Source organism: Gossypium arboreum, chromosome 5 (assembly GCF_025698485.1).
Source record: "Gossypium arboreum isolate Shixiya-1 chromosome 5, ASM2569848v2, whole genome shotgun sequence".
Classification (NCBI taxonomy): domain Eukaryota; kingdom Viridiplantae; phylum Streptophyta; class Magnoliopsida; order Malvales; family Malvaceae; genus Gossypium; species Gossypium arboreum.
Window position 1 is genome coordinate 26703014 of NC_069074.1, and position 18304 is coordinate 26721317.

An 18304-nucleotide genomic window follows, 5' to 3' on the forward strand; every position below is an offset into this window, starting at 1 on the left:
TACATTATTTGTTAAATAACTCTGAAATGAACGAAAAAATTAACCTCTATTAACTTCGTTAATTTGGCAATCCACTTGTATGTTAAGTTAGCAAATAATTAAATTTTAAAAATTAAAATAATTAAAAATCTATATTTTATATATTTTTAAAAATATATTTTTTAATTTAAAAAATATTTTTTATATATTTTTGATTTTTTAAATTTAAAAATAATTAATTACTTATGTAACATCTATTTAAAAATTTACCTATAAACTACATCAACAAAGTTAATAAATGTCTAACCTCTCCATTTATTTTAAAGTGATTTATAAAGCAACCCAAAGATTAAGAAAAATGAAAAATTAATTAGAAGGTTAAATTATATTTTTATTTTTGTAAAATTGGAGGTTCATATAAGTTTTTAATTTTTATCTTTTTTAAGCCAAAGCTATTTTGGCAGGTCTCTAATGGTTGCGAGAATTCCGTTTTCCACGAGTCGAATTGAGAGCGACAATCTCCTAGTGATCAAGTCTTTTACTGGTAACCATCATATAGTATCGAGTCTGGGAAGGTGGATGCTGGCTTTCATTTTTTTGGCTATAGCCTTTAGAATTTGATGTAATTTAGTTAAGGCATGTTTCAAGAGTAGTAATCAAACCGCTCAATATCTTAAAAAATATGTTCTGATTCAGAGGTGAAATTAAATTTTTTTTAAGGTATAATTTTTACGATAATAAAAATGTAATTTTATTATTATATTTTATAATTTTAAAAAATTAAATTAAATTTTTATATTTTAGTCTAGATTAAAATACAATTTATCTCTAAATTCTAGACTAATTTAAAATTTATAAATTTTTAAAGACTAAAATGAAAAATTTTTATTTTAAGGACTGCCAGTCCCCTTAATTTCGCTTTTATTAGATTATGTTTCTAAGGTAAATAATCATTTGCTTTTCCTTTATTTTTTAGAAAATAATAAGAATAAAAGAAAGAATAAAAAGTGAAAAGGTAAAAAAACATGTTTAAATTATGTCTAATTAAAATCTTACAAAAGGATAATATTAGTAATCAAAATGGAACAATGATGAAAACATAAATTTAACCAAACAATAATGACTATTTTTGAAATTTACCCTTAAAAAAAGTTTGTCTTAAATTATAGTAGAAAGACCCCTTTACCGTAAATACCGGGTGGGGAAATAGAAATAAGCTTCGCCTTCTTTCTCATTTTCCAACCTTAGGAGACACAGAAAAGAAGAAAAAACGACTTCCTCCCTGGAAATCTTAAACTCCTCGTTTCAAAACTCTTAACTATAAATATTCTATTAATACCAACGAGGTGTTTAAGTAATTTGTTCAATTGGTTTATGTTCTTTTAATTACTTGTTAGATTTGTTTTTCTGTTTTGGATTTTAGGTTAAGAAGAGCAGGAATTGTTTTATAAATCAATTGAAAAAGAAAAGAAAGGATAGAATCAATGGATGGAATAATGAATAAGATAAGGAATTTAGATGCATACCCTAAGATAAACGAGGATTTCTACAGCCGTACGCTTTCCGGTGGCGTTATCACTGTCGTCTCCTCCGTTGTAATGTTCTTGCTCTTCTTCTCCGAGCTCCGTAAGTTCCTTTTTCTCTTCTCAATTATTTCGATCTGATTCCTTTTTTTCTTTATCTATCTTGGAATTGAATTGTTTGAAATTTGTTAGGCGTTTTTAGATTTGAATTGTGATTTGAATCGAGATGGTGACTCAGGTTTATTAATGAATTAGTAGGGAAATCGTTAATGATTTTAGTAAAGAGGGGTGGTTTTCAATGACTGTTTGCAAATTGATTTGATTTAAAATGAATGTCAACGATAGCTGTCAGCTGCTGTCATATGCAAGCCGAGCTTCATTTATATATTTCCATCCATTTTTGACAAAATTTGTTCGACTTCTATGGTGTACAATTCTTAAGGGGTTGTTTATGAATACGGAGAGATTTGTACTTTGTTCTTGAGAGATTTGCATTTTGTTCTTGAACGTATTGCAGTAATATGGTTGAAGAGTTGGTAACGATGGCCTTTCCATTGCGGATTGAACAACTTATAATCCATTTATGAAGCCGTTTAACTTGATCATGTTTTGCTTACAAGTTACCACCCACATTCTTTATGATTTTAGTGCAAGACACTTTGCAGGCTTTTTTCTAGAGCTAGTAGTCGGTATTTTCAGACATTTCAAATGAAGCCATACTGTAAACAAGTCATGTTAATGATAACAATGAGATTTCAAATATGTTCTGGACTTCATTCAAGGAAATTTGTATTTGTTGATAATCACTCGCATCTTCATTGCTCAACCATGATCTTTTTGCCAGTGTTGAGTTTCTTTGAAATTTGAATATGGTTATTAAGATCTTTATTGATGGATGATATTCTTGTTTATATGCTTTATCTTTGATACTTTAACCTTAAACCTGGTTTCTCTTTAGTGCCTGCTTTATCAGTTTTCTTCAGTTCTGTTAACTCCTAACATCTTGTGAGTGGGGTATGGTTGGGGTGGGTTGCCCTGTTTGGGGGGTGGGGGTTGAGGGAGGAGGTTTCTTTTTTTCTTATTCATAATCTAAGTTAGATGTTCTGTTTCCATGAACATTTTTGTTTTTACCTACCTGTCTTCGTTGCAGGATTATATCTTCATGCTGCAACCGAAACAAAACTCGTGGTTGACACTTCAAGAGGGGAAACTCTTCGCATCAATGTATTATCATCTTCTAATCCAACTTTAATTTAAGTTTTCCCTTTTAGCTTTTTTCCTATGGCCTTTAATTTTGCATAAAATTTTCTTAAGATTCTTCTTGCTTTTGCAAGGTTTCCTAAAGATAATTCCATTGTCATTTTTCATGTTTTACTGTATACTATTTCTATATTGTCTGCATCAGCATATTCTGTGTCATCAAAATTAATATAACCATTATATCACACATTTTGTAGTGTTTCTTCAGTTTTATTCATAGCACTGCTGTGGATCCTTTGTAATTATCATATGTAATTTATTAATGTTCCTTTGGATTTGAAAAATGCAGTTTGATGTTACATTTCCTGCTCTTGCATGCTCAATCGTTAGCGTTGATGCAATGGATATAAGTGGAGAGCAACATCTTGATGTGGTATGTATTGTGATGAATTATGCTTTTTAATTCTATATTGATTAGTTTTTCTCCCACATCAAGTATCGTAAAGGGAATTTTCTACTTCTCTCTCTCTCTCTCTCTCTTCATGGGCACATAGATGTCTTTTTGTATGAAAAGAGAGGAACTTATGTGCATAATTGCATTCACACAGAACTTATTTTTTTCTGTGCTTGCTGCTAAAATTGTCCAGTTGTTTCTGGTAAACATTTTTTTTTATAAATTTGCAGAAACATGACATAATCAAGAAACGGTTAGATGCACATGGCAATGTTATAGAATCGAGGCCAGATGGAATTGGTGCTCCCAAGGTTTGATATATGGCGATATTGCTTGAAGTTGATTCCTTAGTTGCATTTTTTCTCTCAAAGGATCTGAGGAACCACACATTCAGCTCTTTTTGTTTTGCCTATGCCTTTCTTTCTGCTCATAATTGTTCCACTTCATACAGATTGAAAAGCCTTTACAGAGGCATGGTGGCAGACTTGAGCACAATGAGACTTATTGTGGTTCATGTTATGGTGCAGAAGCGGTATGTTTTATTTATAGTTTGTTGTGATATAAATCAATCCGCTGGATGCATGTTTTTCCTGAATATGAAGGATCTTTGACGTGTTTTATGGGTCCCATCCCAGTACCTTATTTTCTTGATCCTAATAGAATTTTTATTCTGTCATCATTTGCCTAAAATATGATACACCCATTTGATTTAGTGGCATTTATTCACCTTTATTCTTTTTTCAATTGGCAATTTCCTTAATTTCTTTTGATTTGGTTGTGTTTTATTATTGAGTTGAAGAAGCAGTTAATGTTGCCAGTATTTAGGTAGTGAATGATCATTGAAATCAGTCCAGTTTTAAGAAGTACTATCTTTCTGCTACAGGTATGATGTACTTTTCCTTTTTCAGCATTCTTTTTCCTTTTGATCTTGCAGGCTGATGATGATTGTTGCAATTCCTGTGAGGATGTTCGTGAGGCATACAGAAAGAAAGGTTGGGCGTTGTCAAACCCAGATTTGATTGATCAGGTCTGTCTGCATAAGAGCGCTTAAACTATCAGATTTTTTAAGCAACTTTAATTGGAATGAGACACACATAGACAGATATGCTGGGATGGAAAATGTTATGTTTGCCTTTAGTATTGTTGGTATCGATAGTCTTGCTTGTAATTAATTGCTCCTGTTTCCATAAGATTGCCTATTTTCCCTTCCCAAGAATTCCTATCGAGTACTGACCAGTTCCAGATCCAACTCCCACAGAGGCTTAATTTGAATGCCAACTATGAAGGTGGCAAGGGAGTTGTTATTTGTCTAATAATTAGGTAATTAACATGGGACTTGCTTGCCCTCTTCTTGGTGCATTAAAAAACTTGATTTCTTTTATTTCTCAATAATCTTAAGATAACAATTTATATCATCTTATATCAGGGCAACTACCAATACAGTCTTTGTTGCATAATACTTGAAACTTTTAGTTGTTGTTGTTGATGGTTGATACTTGCGAAAGGTATACAAGTTTGTCTGAGCTAATATCCCAATGGGTAACAGTGTATTATTGTCTGTGTAGTAGTTGTTTTTGCTTTCTGGTCGGCCTATCTAAAGATTTTGTTTGTTCCCCTCTTCAATATTGGTCTTTAACCCAGTTGGCATACATGACTTAATGTGACCCTGGCTTATGCTTTGATTTATGCTTGCTTGTTTCTGTTCAGTGCAAGAGAGAGGGTTTTCTTCAGAAGATTAAGGATGAAGAAGGTGAGGGGTGTAATATATATGGCTTTTTAGAAGTTAATAAGGTGGCCGGGAACTTTCATTTTGCACCTGGGAAAAGCTTTCAGCAATCAAATGTTCATGTACATGACTTGCTAGCTTTTCAAAAGGACAGTTTTAATGTAAGATGCAGCCTTATTGTTTTCATCTTTTGCGTACATTAGCATGTGTTATCTGATGTTATTGCACTTCATGAATACTTGATACAGCTAAGTCACAAGATCAATAGATTAGCTTTCGGAGATTACTTCCCCGGGGTCGTGAATCCTCTTGATAGGTACTTGCTAACTTTTGCTTAATCATTTTACCTTGGCCATGTTCAAGAGAGAGATGTTGGCATATTTTACATTTTATCTTGTCCTTGTTTGTTTTTGCTTCTAAAATTCAGTGTTCATTGGACTCAAGAACAGCCAAGTGGGATGTACCAGTACTTTCTCAAGGTTAGTTTTCTGTGTGAATTGATTTTTACTCCTTTATTATCATATTCTCCAATAACTATCAAGAGGTATGACACCTATCTAGTAATCGAAGACAGAATATTACTTCTGGATCTAGACTATTTGCCTTCTGGTAAGCCTTTTCATTCCATTAGCCTTTTAGTGTTTGCAGCAGGTGACGCTTCCACTCCTAATTGTGCATATATAAATGTTATATCATATCAAAGTTCAAAACTTAGTTTCAAAAGAGCTTTGACAATATTGATAAAGTTTGCTTATTCTGCCCCTCATTGAACTTTATAAATGGCACAGAATGCTAAAAGTCTGTCTGATTAGCTTAATCGTTCTAAACTAATGAATGTTGTCGAATTTATTAAGGGGAAAATTTCAATTTCAAAATGATACCAGCAAACAGATCAATAAAACTAAAACAGAGAACCTACTGAGAATATGGTTTGCTACAGTTGAAACTTTTGCGCAAATATAAACCTCAATACCACAGCTTTCATCTTCTATGAAAGCAAGAGAGAATAACACATTCAAGAAAACCAAGTACCATGTGTTATGAATTCAAGAAAACTGAATACCATGCATTCAGACTAACTTTGTAATTTGATGGCATACATTCATATCTTCAGGGGCATGGATTCTTGCTTTTTGTCTCTGATGCATGTAGCTTATCATGTTCCTCAATGAGCTTCAAATAAAAAAAGGGTTTCTTAGTTTGATGGTTTTCAATATATTCTCTATCTTGTAGGTTGTCCCTACCGTGTACACAGATGTGAGTGGGCACACTATCCAATCAAATCAGGTGGGGTTAAAACTTGCAAAAATTTTGAATTTTATCTCGTTTTTCATTTAGTCAAAATGATTAATGCATGAGAGGTTGCTTTTGACAGTTTTCTGTAACGGAGCATTTTAAGGGTGCAGAAGTAGGCCGGCTTCAATCCCTCCCTGGAGTTTTCTTCTTTTATGACCTTTCTCCTATCAAGGTTGGTTGCTCCTGTGCTTTTGTTTTTAGGCAATATCTTTGACTGAATCAACATTTTACGTCATAGAGATGCCACATCACTTTCAAGGTTCAGTTTAGTTATTTATTTTTATATATACGAGGGGGCCTAAGGGGTCAAGCATTAGACATGAGTTCTCTTAAAGAATAGTTATAAATGCTAGCCCGAGTCCAGACTATTTTTCAGATTTTTATTTGATTCCTGCTATTTGTCTGAGCTTATTTTGAATTTCAATTTTTTAGGTGACTTTTACAGAGCAGCATGTCTCGTTCTTGCACTTTCTAACAAATGTTTGTGCTATAGTTGGAGGTAATTTTTCCCCCAGCATTCTGTTTATTTCACAAATTAATAGCAGCGTTTTACCCCTAAATAAACTTATTCATTATTAATCGACTTCATATGAGGCAAGAACCCAATATCTCCCAGATCCGACTTCTAAAATCTAAAAGTTACATCACAAGTTTAAATTCTCATCCCTTCCCACAACTTTTTTTTTTAAAATAAAAAAAGAATGAAAAGTTTAAGTTCATGTTTATGTTGTTTTTTAGTTCCTTGACCATCTTTCTATAACTGAGTCAACAAACTATGGCTGAAGATTTTCTATTTTGCGGATAAAAAACAGATGATATCTTAGCAAGTTCTAAATCGTCTTTATTTGATTCTAGCAATTTATTCTGGGTTTAATTCAACAAAAACTTTGAGTCCAAGAATATGGCTTCGTTAATTGATTTTAACTCATAGAGATGCCCTTGATTGGATTGGAGTTCCTGATGAGCTGTTCAAATTTTTTTTTTTTCAATTCAGGTGTTTTTACTGTTTCGGGAATATTAGACTCTTTTATATACCATGGTCAAAAAGCAATCAAGAAGAAGATGGAAATTGGTAAACTTAGTTGAAGATTGGGGCTGCTGCTTCATGTTCCAGTAAGAGGTGCTTGGGGAAAAATCAAACTAAGCGAGAAGACCACGCAGCAATGTACCGTACGTATTCCTGTTCAGTCAGATTTCTTGGTAATCATGAATATGGTTGGAATGATTTCATAGTTCATTTACGAGTCTTAGTTGTCTTTGAGACTGACCGAAATCGACAGAGTCCAAGCTTGAGTTTGAATTTATCTACTCCTTTATTATGCGTCACTCAAATGGTATGATTTGTATCTTTTAACAAGAATTAGAAAAGAAATGGAAGCGATTTTGGTTTAAGAGGAAATGATAAAATATCTAATAATCTAAAATTGATTGAATTGTAGCTTATAATGAAGTTCAACCGTGATAAAATATTTTGTATTTCTCTTATCATTTTCATATACTGTATATGGTTTTAAGAGGTAACTGAAATAAAGTCTCTAATTATTAATGCTCTACACTTTGGAAAAAAAAAACATTTATGCTAAATTATTGACATTTTTTAAGTTTGGATTTTCGTGGTTCGGGTTGAAGTATTTCTTCAATCTGGATTTTGAACAAGTTATTTTGTAATTTTAATTTTGATGTTACTTGTATTATTATTTAATAAATAAAAAAGGTGTTTAAATTTAATTATAAAATAAAATAAATATGTTGATACAAGGAGAAATAGGTGATGGTGATGGGTGGTTCACCCTTTTTAGAGTGGCTAGAGTAGGAGATACCAGGAGGAGAGGATGGAGTTTGAAGTGAGGTGATGGTAGAGGAGATTTAAGTTTCTTGCCTCCAGCCTTAGGCTTTTGGTCTTTTAGCTTTACATACATGTCATCTTTTGTCTTGAAGTGTCACATGCTGGGTCGTTATTGGTGAGTCAGGGGTAGGTAACCAAGTGATCTCATGCCATAAGTCGAAGTAAAGTAGCATTATTCATTTCAAATGATAGTTGAGTTCAAATGTAACGATTAATGAGTGAGTTTACTTATCAGATAAATTTTAAGTCGAAATGGTTTTTACAAGGGTTCAGGGGAGGGAGGGTTTTGCACATACTGTTCATGGGGGTGTGCTCACATTGCTCACAAACTTGGCACTCGAGCTATCATATATTGGTATAACAAAATATATAATTTTTATTTCCTTTAATAAAATATCTACTTACACTTATAACCTTTAATTCTTAAATCAAAGAGAAAACATATTTAAAATGCGTTCAAATTTGTTTAAAGTTAAATTAATTTTTTTTTTATTTTAATATTTGACGAACAAGATGATTGGTGGTGTAAGAATGAATGGGATAAAAACAAATTTGAATTAAGAAGAAATAGAAGGGGTTTATCAGGGTTAATTCTTATTAAAGGGTGCAAATGTAGAAAGGCTAGAAAGCATTTAATTGGAGTTTGAAAGATGGGTTAACATTGGTCCCAAGTGTGTACTAATTTAGATGATGTATGTACGCACATGGGTCCAAATGTTCAACACATTACCAAGTAAAGCGACCCATGCCATGACTATTTTCCTCATGACAGCCACAACTTACAATGAATCCAAAGAAAATAAATAAATCACAAATCAGTCGCTTGACGGTGCAAACAACCAGTAAAATTGGTTATGATTCCGAGGGATTCCTATGGAGTTTAAAGTTTCAATCAAGTTATATCAGTTTATTTAATTGAAGTTGTTTATCTATTTAAAAATAAGTTTAAAAGTTTTTTTCTACTTAATTTTAACTTTGATTATTATTTTGAATTTGTTTTAGAAATATTCAATATTAATTATTAAGTTTATTAATTACTTGAGTTTTTTAAAAGTTAATTCGTTAATTTATTAAATGAAAGGAATTATATAATTTAGAGGAAAAAATAAATACTCGTCATAAATAATAAAAGACAAGCTCCATCAACACAATAAATGTTTTAACTTTAGCATTTGACCATCAGTTTTGTCACAATTCAGTACAACATATTTGGAGTAATTACAAGTACTTAATACGATAAGGAAATCAACCTCAAATGGTCCAAAAAAGCAAGTAAAAATCGATAAAAGGCTCGAACATTTACTAAACTAGAGAGGACGATAACAAAATCATCCCTAAAGCCACTTGTAAAACTAAAATTTACATGCATAAGCAAGATTAAAAAACGTGCTGCAAGAGTAGACAAAAACTTTTAAGACTGAAAACTTATTAGACAATTTGTAAAAATAAAATAAAATAAAGAACACAAAGATTTTACGTGGAAACCCCTTAGGAAAAAAAACCACGGGCAGATGAGAAGAAAATTCACTATGTCGAATTCGAATTATTACAAGAGGAATAGATTATGTCTATTTATAGGATTGTAAAGTCATATTCTAGTAAGATTGAAACACTTTATTCTAATCAATATAAAATAAATAGAGTTTAATAAGGTTTAAAAACCTTATTCTAAAATAAAATAAAAGAAGTGTAGTTCTATATGGATTTTACTTTTATTTTATTTTACCACTGTATTTTATTTAAATAAGGATTCGGGTAATTTAATTCTAACACAATGAAAAAACAAATAAAAACGCATATAAAATTTAAAACAACACGGGTCCAAATCAACTTGTAAAATTATTTATTAGATTGAAATACTTTCAAAAATTAATGATGGCCGGTGGAGTTCTAGAGAACGACAAACGTCGTCATCTGTCCATCACAACTTGTGAAAATAACAAAGATACTAACAAAATAGACCTACAAACTGAAAAGATAGAAAATATATGGAGTGAATGAGAAAGAAGTTGACACCGTTGAACAAAATAAAAGATAAAAAGCAAACGACTTAGAGAAAAAAAAGAGAAAAGCTTGTATAATAATATCGTTTTTATTAATTATTTGAGTTGAATGTTCTAGTCTCATTTACATTGAGTTTATCTTTAAATATATTTTAATTAATTTGTTTAATTCATTATTTCTAATAATTAATTGTAATTAAAAATTTAAGGAATATGTTACGAATTTCGAGTTTGATTGAGTTTAAACTCTCAACTCAATTATTCAGTACCAGACTAACTTTAAATTATTCCATCATGCAAACTCTACAATAATTTAACCAAAAAATTGTAACATTTACTTCGCCGTTCATGTCAACCAATCAAATAAAAGGGCCCAAAACATAACCTTTAAACTGAAAGCCGTCCCTACATGGGAGACGTTCACACCGAGAAAAATTCGGTGTTACCCAAAAACCCCATTCATAAATATACAATGCAAGGGCAATCAAGTCATTCTCTTTTAACAAATAATTAACACCATCTCAGTACGACTCACTGGACTGTAAGCACTTTTCAGGCAGCTTCACTTTCTCAAAGATGATGCTTTCTTTCGTTTCCTTACTAAGTTTCGCTCTCCTTTTCATCCATGGCGGATCAACCCAACCGCCATTTGCATGTGATTCATCGAACCCAGAAACCAAAAACTACCTTTTTTGCCAAACCGAGTTACCCATAACTCAAAGAGCTAGGGACCTGGTTTCAAGGCTTACATTAGATGAAAAAATCTCTCAACTCGTTAACTCAGCTCCGGCTATCCCACGGCTAGGTATCCCGGCATACGAGTGGTGGTCGGAGGCCTTACACGGAGTTTCCAACGTCGGTCCCGGCGTCAGGTTCGACGGTACCATTAAAGCCGCTACTAGCTTCCCTCAAGTCATCCTCACCGCTGCTTCTTTTGATCCGTATCAATGGTACCGCATTGGCCAAGTAAGTTGGCCATTTCTCTGGGTTATTTTTTTTCTTCCCAATATTGTTTTTAATGGTGGTTATGTTAAAATAGGCGATTGGAAGAGAAGCGAGAGCTATGTATAATGCAGGGGAGGCAAATGGGATGACATTTTGGGCACCAAATATTAACATATTTAGGGACCCGAGGTGGGGAAGAGGGCAAGAAACACCAGGGGAAGATCCATTTGTGGTTGGGAAATATGCTGTGTCGTATGTGAGAGGAGTTCAAGGAGATACTTTTCAAGGCGGGAAACTCCATGGACACCTTCAAGCTTCAGCTTGTTGTAAGCATTTTACAGCTTATGATTTGGATAATTGGAAGGGTACGAACCGGTTTCTCTTTGATGCTCGTGTAAGTGTTACCCATTGTTCCCTTTTATTTTCCCATGCAAAGAGTAGTTCTAGTTTTAGATTTAGTTTATGAATTTTTTGTAGTATTTGATAAGAAATTTAGAACATTTCTGGGCTTTTTTATCTTTAATATATGGTCATTGTTTAATAATAATTTTTCCTTCCCAAGGAAGTCAAGGAAAAAAAAGTAGAAAATAAAAAAGAAAAGCTTTCAAGCCACTATAGCATTAGATTATCATCTTGGAATTTGATTCTATGTTGTTTGTTCTTATTTTTTGGGTAAATTTCGATAAATATCAAACATAAATAATTTTAAAAAAAAATCTAAAAATCAAGTTCGAAGATGATTATTTATCTTTTATGTTCAATATCTTAATATGTGAAATAATTTGGAAAAAAAAAAAAAACATAAGTAGATATACCTGGTTGGATGACAAACATGTGAAGCAAGTTGGTGAAGATGCGGTTGTTAATCTTGCTTTAATAAAAAGCTACTTTATTGGTCTCTAATGTCAAAAACCATATCAAGTAGAACAGTAAATTTTTAACTTTTTTGGTTTTGGAATTTGGATTAATTTGTAGGTAACAGTGCAAGATTTAGCCGACACATACCAACCGCCATTCGAGAAGTGCGTACGAGATGGGCGAGCCAGTGGAGTTATGTGTGCTTACAATAGAGTTAATGGCGTCCCAAGCTGTGCTGATTCCAGTCTCTTGTTCAAGACTGTGAGAGGCGAATGGGATTTCAAAGGGTAATTCTTTTCATTTCAATAAATTCAGATTTTTCTGTGAAAATCACTATGGGTATGTTCTTCAAAAAAAAATTTAATGCATTTGGAGAGTTAGGGACGGGCATCATCATCATAAGAGGCCATGAAAGATCATACGTTTACGAAAATATAAATGAAAGAGTTGGACACAACATAGATCAACAACTCAATGATAAAATATACACTGGTTGAAAATTCTGATTCAGGTATGTCACATCGGACTGTGATGCGGTTGCAATCATCCACAACGATCAAGGATACGCCAAAGCACCCGAAGATGCTGTTGTTGATGTTCTCAAGGCCGGTATGCACATCCTCACCCCTTGTAATCTTGTCATATGAAGCTCCGATTTTCAATTTTTTTTAAAGTACTGCGTGACCATCCCATATTCGTATATGGATATTGGAATATGATCTTTTAAAGGCATTTCAAATGTACATACATGCCTTAGACACATGTTTATATGCGAAATTTGCACCCGAGTCCAAATAACATAAATAACGTGTGCATGTGTTTCTGCATACTTCCATTCTCACTGGTAGGTTGTATCTGCATCCTCATGTTTGGGTATACGACAGATACGGATTTCAAACACAGTGTTCAAGAAAAGTGAAGCATTTAAGTAAAATATGGAATTTCTTCTAGGGAAAAAATGTAGGCCTAGGATTTTAAGAGAGAAAATTAAAAATTTGATAATTCATATTTTATCATTTCTATGACAAGCATCATAAAAGGAACATAAATGATGATGCATTTCATATGTAATTTCTGCACTCTAAATGTTTTTTGTTTCTATAAGATGATTTATAATGTCAGCAAATTCGATTTTACCTTACGAATAAATGTCCTTATGTTTTTGTTTGATGAATATTTACAGGCATGGATCTCAACTGTGGATCCTATTTGCAGAATTATACCAAATCTGCAGTACTGCAGAAAAAACTACCAGAATCTCAAGTAGACCGAGCTCTCCATAATCTGTATGCTGTTAGAATGAGATTAGGCCTTTTCAATGGAAATCCGGTACCAAATCCTTTTGGAAATATTGGAGCGGACCAAATCTGCTCCCCTGAGCACCAGATTCTAGCACTTGAAGCTGCTCGTAATGGCATTGTCCTTTTAAAGAACGATGCTAAACTTCTTCCACTTCCAAAATCTACCATGTCGCTTGCTGTAATAGGTCCAAATGCCAATTCGCCACAAACACTTATCGGAAACTATGCAGGCCCTCCATGCAAGTCTGTTACTCCTTTGCAAGCTTTGGAGAGCTACGTTAAGAACACCGTGTACCACCCCGGTTGTGATACAGTTTCTTGTTCTACTGGTGCAATTGACAAAGCAGTTGACATTGCAAAACGGGCAGATTATGTAGTGTTGATAATGGGATTAGATCAAACTGAAGAAAGAGAGGCGCTCGATCGGGTTGATTTGTTTCTTCCTGGGAGGCAACAAGAACTCATCGTCAGCGTTGCAAAAGCTGCAAAGAGACCGGTTGTTTTAGTGCTTCTTTCCGGAGGTCCGATTGATATATCTTTCGCTAAGGATGATCCGAGAATCGGTGGCATTTTTTGGGCTGGTTATCCAGGAGAAGGCGGAGGTAATGCACTCGCGGAAGTAATCTTCGGTGATCACAATCCAGGTAACAATCTGTTGATACTGTCTATTGCCAATAAAATGTTATACGATCAATGATGATTCACTATATACTGTCATGCAGGAGGGAGATTACCCGTAACTTGGTATCCACAAGATTTCACCAAAGTACCAATGACAGACATGAGGATGAGACCTGAATCATCATTGGACTATCCTGGACGCACATACAGATTCTATAAAGGAGACACGGTTTTTGAATTCGGTTATGGCCTTAGTTACTCAAAGTATTCGTATTCGTTCACCCGTGTGTCCCAAAACAATCTTTATTTGAACCATTCTTCAAGTTTACATACAAAGGAGACCTCCGATTCTGTACGATACATGCTAGTTTCGGAAGTAGGTGCTGAAATCTGTGATGAAAGGAAGATCACGGTCCACGTCGGAGTGAAAAATAACGGGGAGTTGGCAGGTAAGCATCCGGTATTGTTGTATGTGAGGCATGGAAACCATGGAAATGGAAGGCCAAAGAAACAATTGATTGGATTTCGAAGTGTGATATTAAGTGGAGGGGAAATGGGTGAAATTCAGTTTGAAGTTAACCCTTGTGAGCATTTAAGTAGGGCTAATGAATATGGTTTAATGGTAATGGAAGAAGGAAGGCATTTCTTGGTTGTAGGAGATGACAAACATCCCATCACCATTATAATTTGACTTGTGTCCGACATGGATATGTTCGATTTTTCTTTTCTTTTTGATGTTGGTCTACGAATGTGGAGGAATATTCATATTCGGATATGCATTAAACACGAATACTTCATAAGAAAAGAAAGAAATGATTAGTCGGACTTGAAGCTAAGATATAAATTTTTACCACCTATATTTCAGGAACAAACTATGTTCATTTTTATTCTACTTTCTAGCCTGCAAAATGTGTAATGAAATTCGGGTACATGTCCCACTAAGAATAAATAATATATTTATGGTATAATTTTAAATTTAATTTCTAATTCTTTATTTTTTTGTTAATTTGATTTTTAAATTTTAATGAAAATATTAACTAAATTTACTTTTTGAGGGTAAAAGCTTTCATTAATAAAATTAAATAAGAAAAACAAACATAACAATGTTCCAACAAGCAATTAAGGGAGATATATATCTCAATTAAGGAGGCTCTGAGGGTTTGAATAAGAGACGTTATGTATGTGTATGAATGAATTATGTTATGATATATGAAATGTTTAAGAATGAAAGTTTTTAAGTTACGGTTTCTCGGTAATTTTTCGAAACCCTATTTCGGCGACGGATATGAGTTAGGGGGTTACTGAGCATTATCGAAGTTTACATTTCAAAACTATCAAGAATTTAAAACATTTAATTCACAATATCAATCAATGTAAAACCAATCAATGGCATACATATTGTCCCTTATACAAGTCCTCGATGCCCTAAAAACACATTAGAAACAAGTCAGGAGCAAATCGAAAACATATAATTTTTAGGAAAAAGATAAATTTTTTTTTAAACTGAGGGGTCACACTGCTGAGACACACGCTTGTGTCTCAGGCCATGTGGGTAATCGAAGTAGGGACACATGGTCATGTCTCAGCCCATGTCGTGCCCATATAACTCTTTGACTTAGGTTACACGGCCAAGCCACACGCCCGTGTGCTAGGCCGTGTAATTCTCGAAATGCAACCTTTAAAAAACCTACAAGGGACACACGGCTGTGTCACATTGCCGTGTGTCACACACGGTTGAGACATACACCCATGTCTTAGGCTGTGTGGACAAGAAATAAGCCAATTTCAAGTCATTCCTTTCACCCATTTCAAGCTCACACCTACAAGATGTTTGCACATACAATCAAGCTTTTAAACATACCAAAGCATGCATATTAAGACCAATTCAGTAGGTCCTTTATCCATACAACTAATATGTCAAAAGACACATCAAACATAATCATCAAATCAATCTAAACATATGTACATTTACCATTTATCAACTAATTTGTTCCAATGCCAAAACATATCACAATTTATACAAATCAATCATACCATATTAGATCAATGCCAAATCTAAATAACCTTACTATTTGGACCATTCCTCACATACATCATAACCACCTAAATGACACAAACCAACCATTCCCAAATGGTACCAAACAACCGACATTTATATACCATCTTTACAAGCCAAACATTACATCTCATCAAACACAATTCACTTATACATGCCATTATAACCTTGATTAAGATATCAAATTTACCAATATAATTGCTGGATAGTGTGATAGATCTCCGACGAGCTTCCAACCTGATCGATTTCCAATAATCTGTAAAGTACAGGAAAATAACTGCGTAAGAAATGAATGCTTAGTAAGCTCGTATAAACTTTGAACATAACAATCCATTTCACAATGAACTTTATAGATTAAATATAAACCTATACCATTACCTCAAGATTTAACAGCTACATAACCATCAACTCATAAATGAGTAAGCCTATTAACATCATATATATATTTTTCATTCCTAACATCATAGGATTTTATAAATCATTATACACTATCATTAACTTTTTCGTAAAACTATGAATTACTTCCTTTACTTACTTTCCATTTCAATTACTAAGTATAAACTTAAATAACAACATCAATTCACTAGTTAATATATTTATTCATCTCATAGGTATGTTCATCAATAATATCGTAATTTCTCTTATATAAATACACCATTCAACTCATCAATCCATTTTTCATCATATCACATTTCAATCATGATTTAATCGTTTCATTACCCTTTCTTATCCATTTCATTTGTATAATACCAGACATAAGTATAAACATCAATCATAATCTCAAGCTTTACATAAGCCTAATCATTATCATCAATACACAAGTTAGTACATTTATGTATATAACTCATTTGGGGTCAATCACATGATAAACCATTTTATAAGAAAATATACCTTTGAATCTTACCACCTTTTCATGAACATAAGCATATTTCTGTTTGGCCACTTACCATTTCAATATATATCATTAATATTAAACATGACATAATGCAATCATAAGCTTAGCACAAACCTAAGCATCATCCACAATCTCAACTGATAAATTTATTTATGTTCAGATCAATATTCAATAAATAACAAATCTTTCAAATTCATTAAACAGATTATTTTATCAAAATTTTCCATTTGAAGAATGACTTATGGATAAGAGTAAATCGTCAGTCCACCCAAAACACACCAGAAACTCATACGAGCCAATCCCTCAAGCACACCAATATTCAAAAGAGCTAATCCAACCAATACACCAATGCTCATAAGAGCTAATCCAACTGTAACACCTTAAACTCGGCCTAGATGTTCAGACCAAGTTGGAGAGTTACATCACCTATACTAAAGTTCATACTATCATAGCACAGTCAAATTGAACCTGTAGTCACGTAATATTCATCACAACCATAATTTAATACATATAACCTTCATAAATTCCATAATATCATAAAACATAGATCCCTAATAGTAATACTTAAAAGGAAATATAGAAGTTTGACTAAGCTTCTGCGACACTGACTCGATCAAGACTGGGTACCACCTGAAATCCAATCAATAAATGGGTGAGTTGTGAACTCAGTGCGTAAAATGAATGTAATTCAACAACGGTTACTTATAAAGAAATTCCAGTTTAGATATTCTGTTTGACATAAAAGCATGTTCAATTTAGATTCAGAGCAGAGGTGTTACAAAAATGTACATATATACAATTTCAGTTCAGATATGATTCAGATTTAATTCAAATGCAATATTCCTATTTCCGTCTTCTACACACCATTTTCAACCATCCCAACACACCACTATGGACGTTTAATGCCCATTCATCCCTGCACACATTTAGAGTGTTTAATGACACTTTCACAGAAACGAGGCTTAGCTGCTAAATTAAAATGAGACAAGTGCAAGAATTAGAGTAATACTCATTGTGGCATAGCCACGATTTCAGTACAAACTTCCTCCCTCCTCACAGCCTCCCACCACATGCTAATACAGATTACAATTACCCGTATCATATGTTCAGTCATTCTAATACATTATACAATTAATTAATATAGTTCCAAAACAGAGTAAATATCACAGGGCACATATAATATTTTTACTTATGAATCAATCCTAATGTATCAGATAGTTTTTATATAATCAATTTTGATTACTCTTCCATTGAGGAAACCAATATCATGGTTAAGTAACATTTTCGGCCTCAAAAGATAGTTTTTGGCCCAATTATCGTCACATGGCCAAGTCACACGTTAGTGTGCCCTGGCCGTGTGGTTTTCAAGCATAAACAGTGAGTTACACAGTCTGGACACTCACTCGTGTCCTTGCCCGTGTGATTCGCACGGCCTGGGTACACACTTATGTCTCTGCCCATATGGCTTTTATACCTCAACAGTGAGTTACACGCTTGGGCACACGCCAGTGTCCCTGGCCGTGTGGTCTCAATCGACAAAAAATGAATTACATAGCCTAGACACACGTCATTGAACATTGCCCTTGTGAACCCTACACTAA

The 18304-nt window shown here is 33.4% G+C and overlaps 2 protein-coding genes across 2 annotated transcripts; both read left to right on the forward strand.

Annotated features, from left to right (window-relative positions):
• Positions 1-1139: 1139 nt before the first annotated feature.
• On the forward strand, positions 1140-7585 carry LOC108456029 (uncharacterized). The gene is made up of 13 exons (XM_017754626.2): positions 1140-1605; positions 2653-2726; positions 3052-3135; positions 3387-3467; positions 3608-3688; positions 4091-4183; positions 4864-5043; positions 5131-5198; positions 5310-5361; positions 6116-6169; positions 6258-6350; positions 6611-6677; positions 7173-7585. Exons 1-13 carry the CDS (start codon positions 1464-1466, stop codon positions 7262-7264), a joined length of 1161 nt encoding a protein of 386 aa, XP_017610115.1. The 5' UTR covers positions 1140-1463; the 3' UTR covers positions 7265-7585.
• A 2942-nt stretch (positions 7586-10527) lies between these two features.
• On the forward strand, positions 10528-14732 carry LOC108454703 (probable beta-D-xylosidase 7). Its single transcript, XM_017753248.2, has 6 exons — positions 10528-10993; positions 11067-11366; positions 11948-12117; positions 12342-12439; positions 13014-13775; positions 13854-14732. Exons 1-6 carry the CDS (start codon positions 10604-10606, stop codon positions 14441-14443), a joined length of 2310 nt encoding a protein of 769 aa, XP_017608737.1. The 5' UTR covers positions 10528-10603; the 3' UTR covers positions 14444-14732.
• The last annotated feature ends 3572 nt before the right edge of the window (positions 14733-18304 follow it).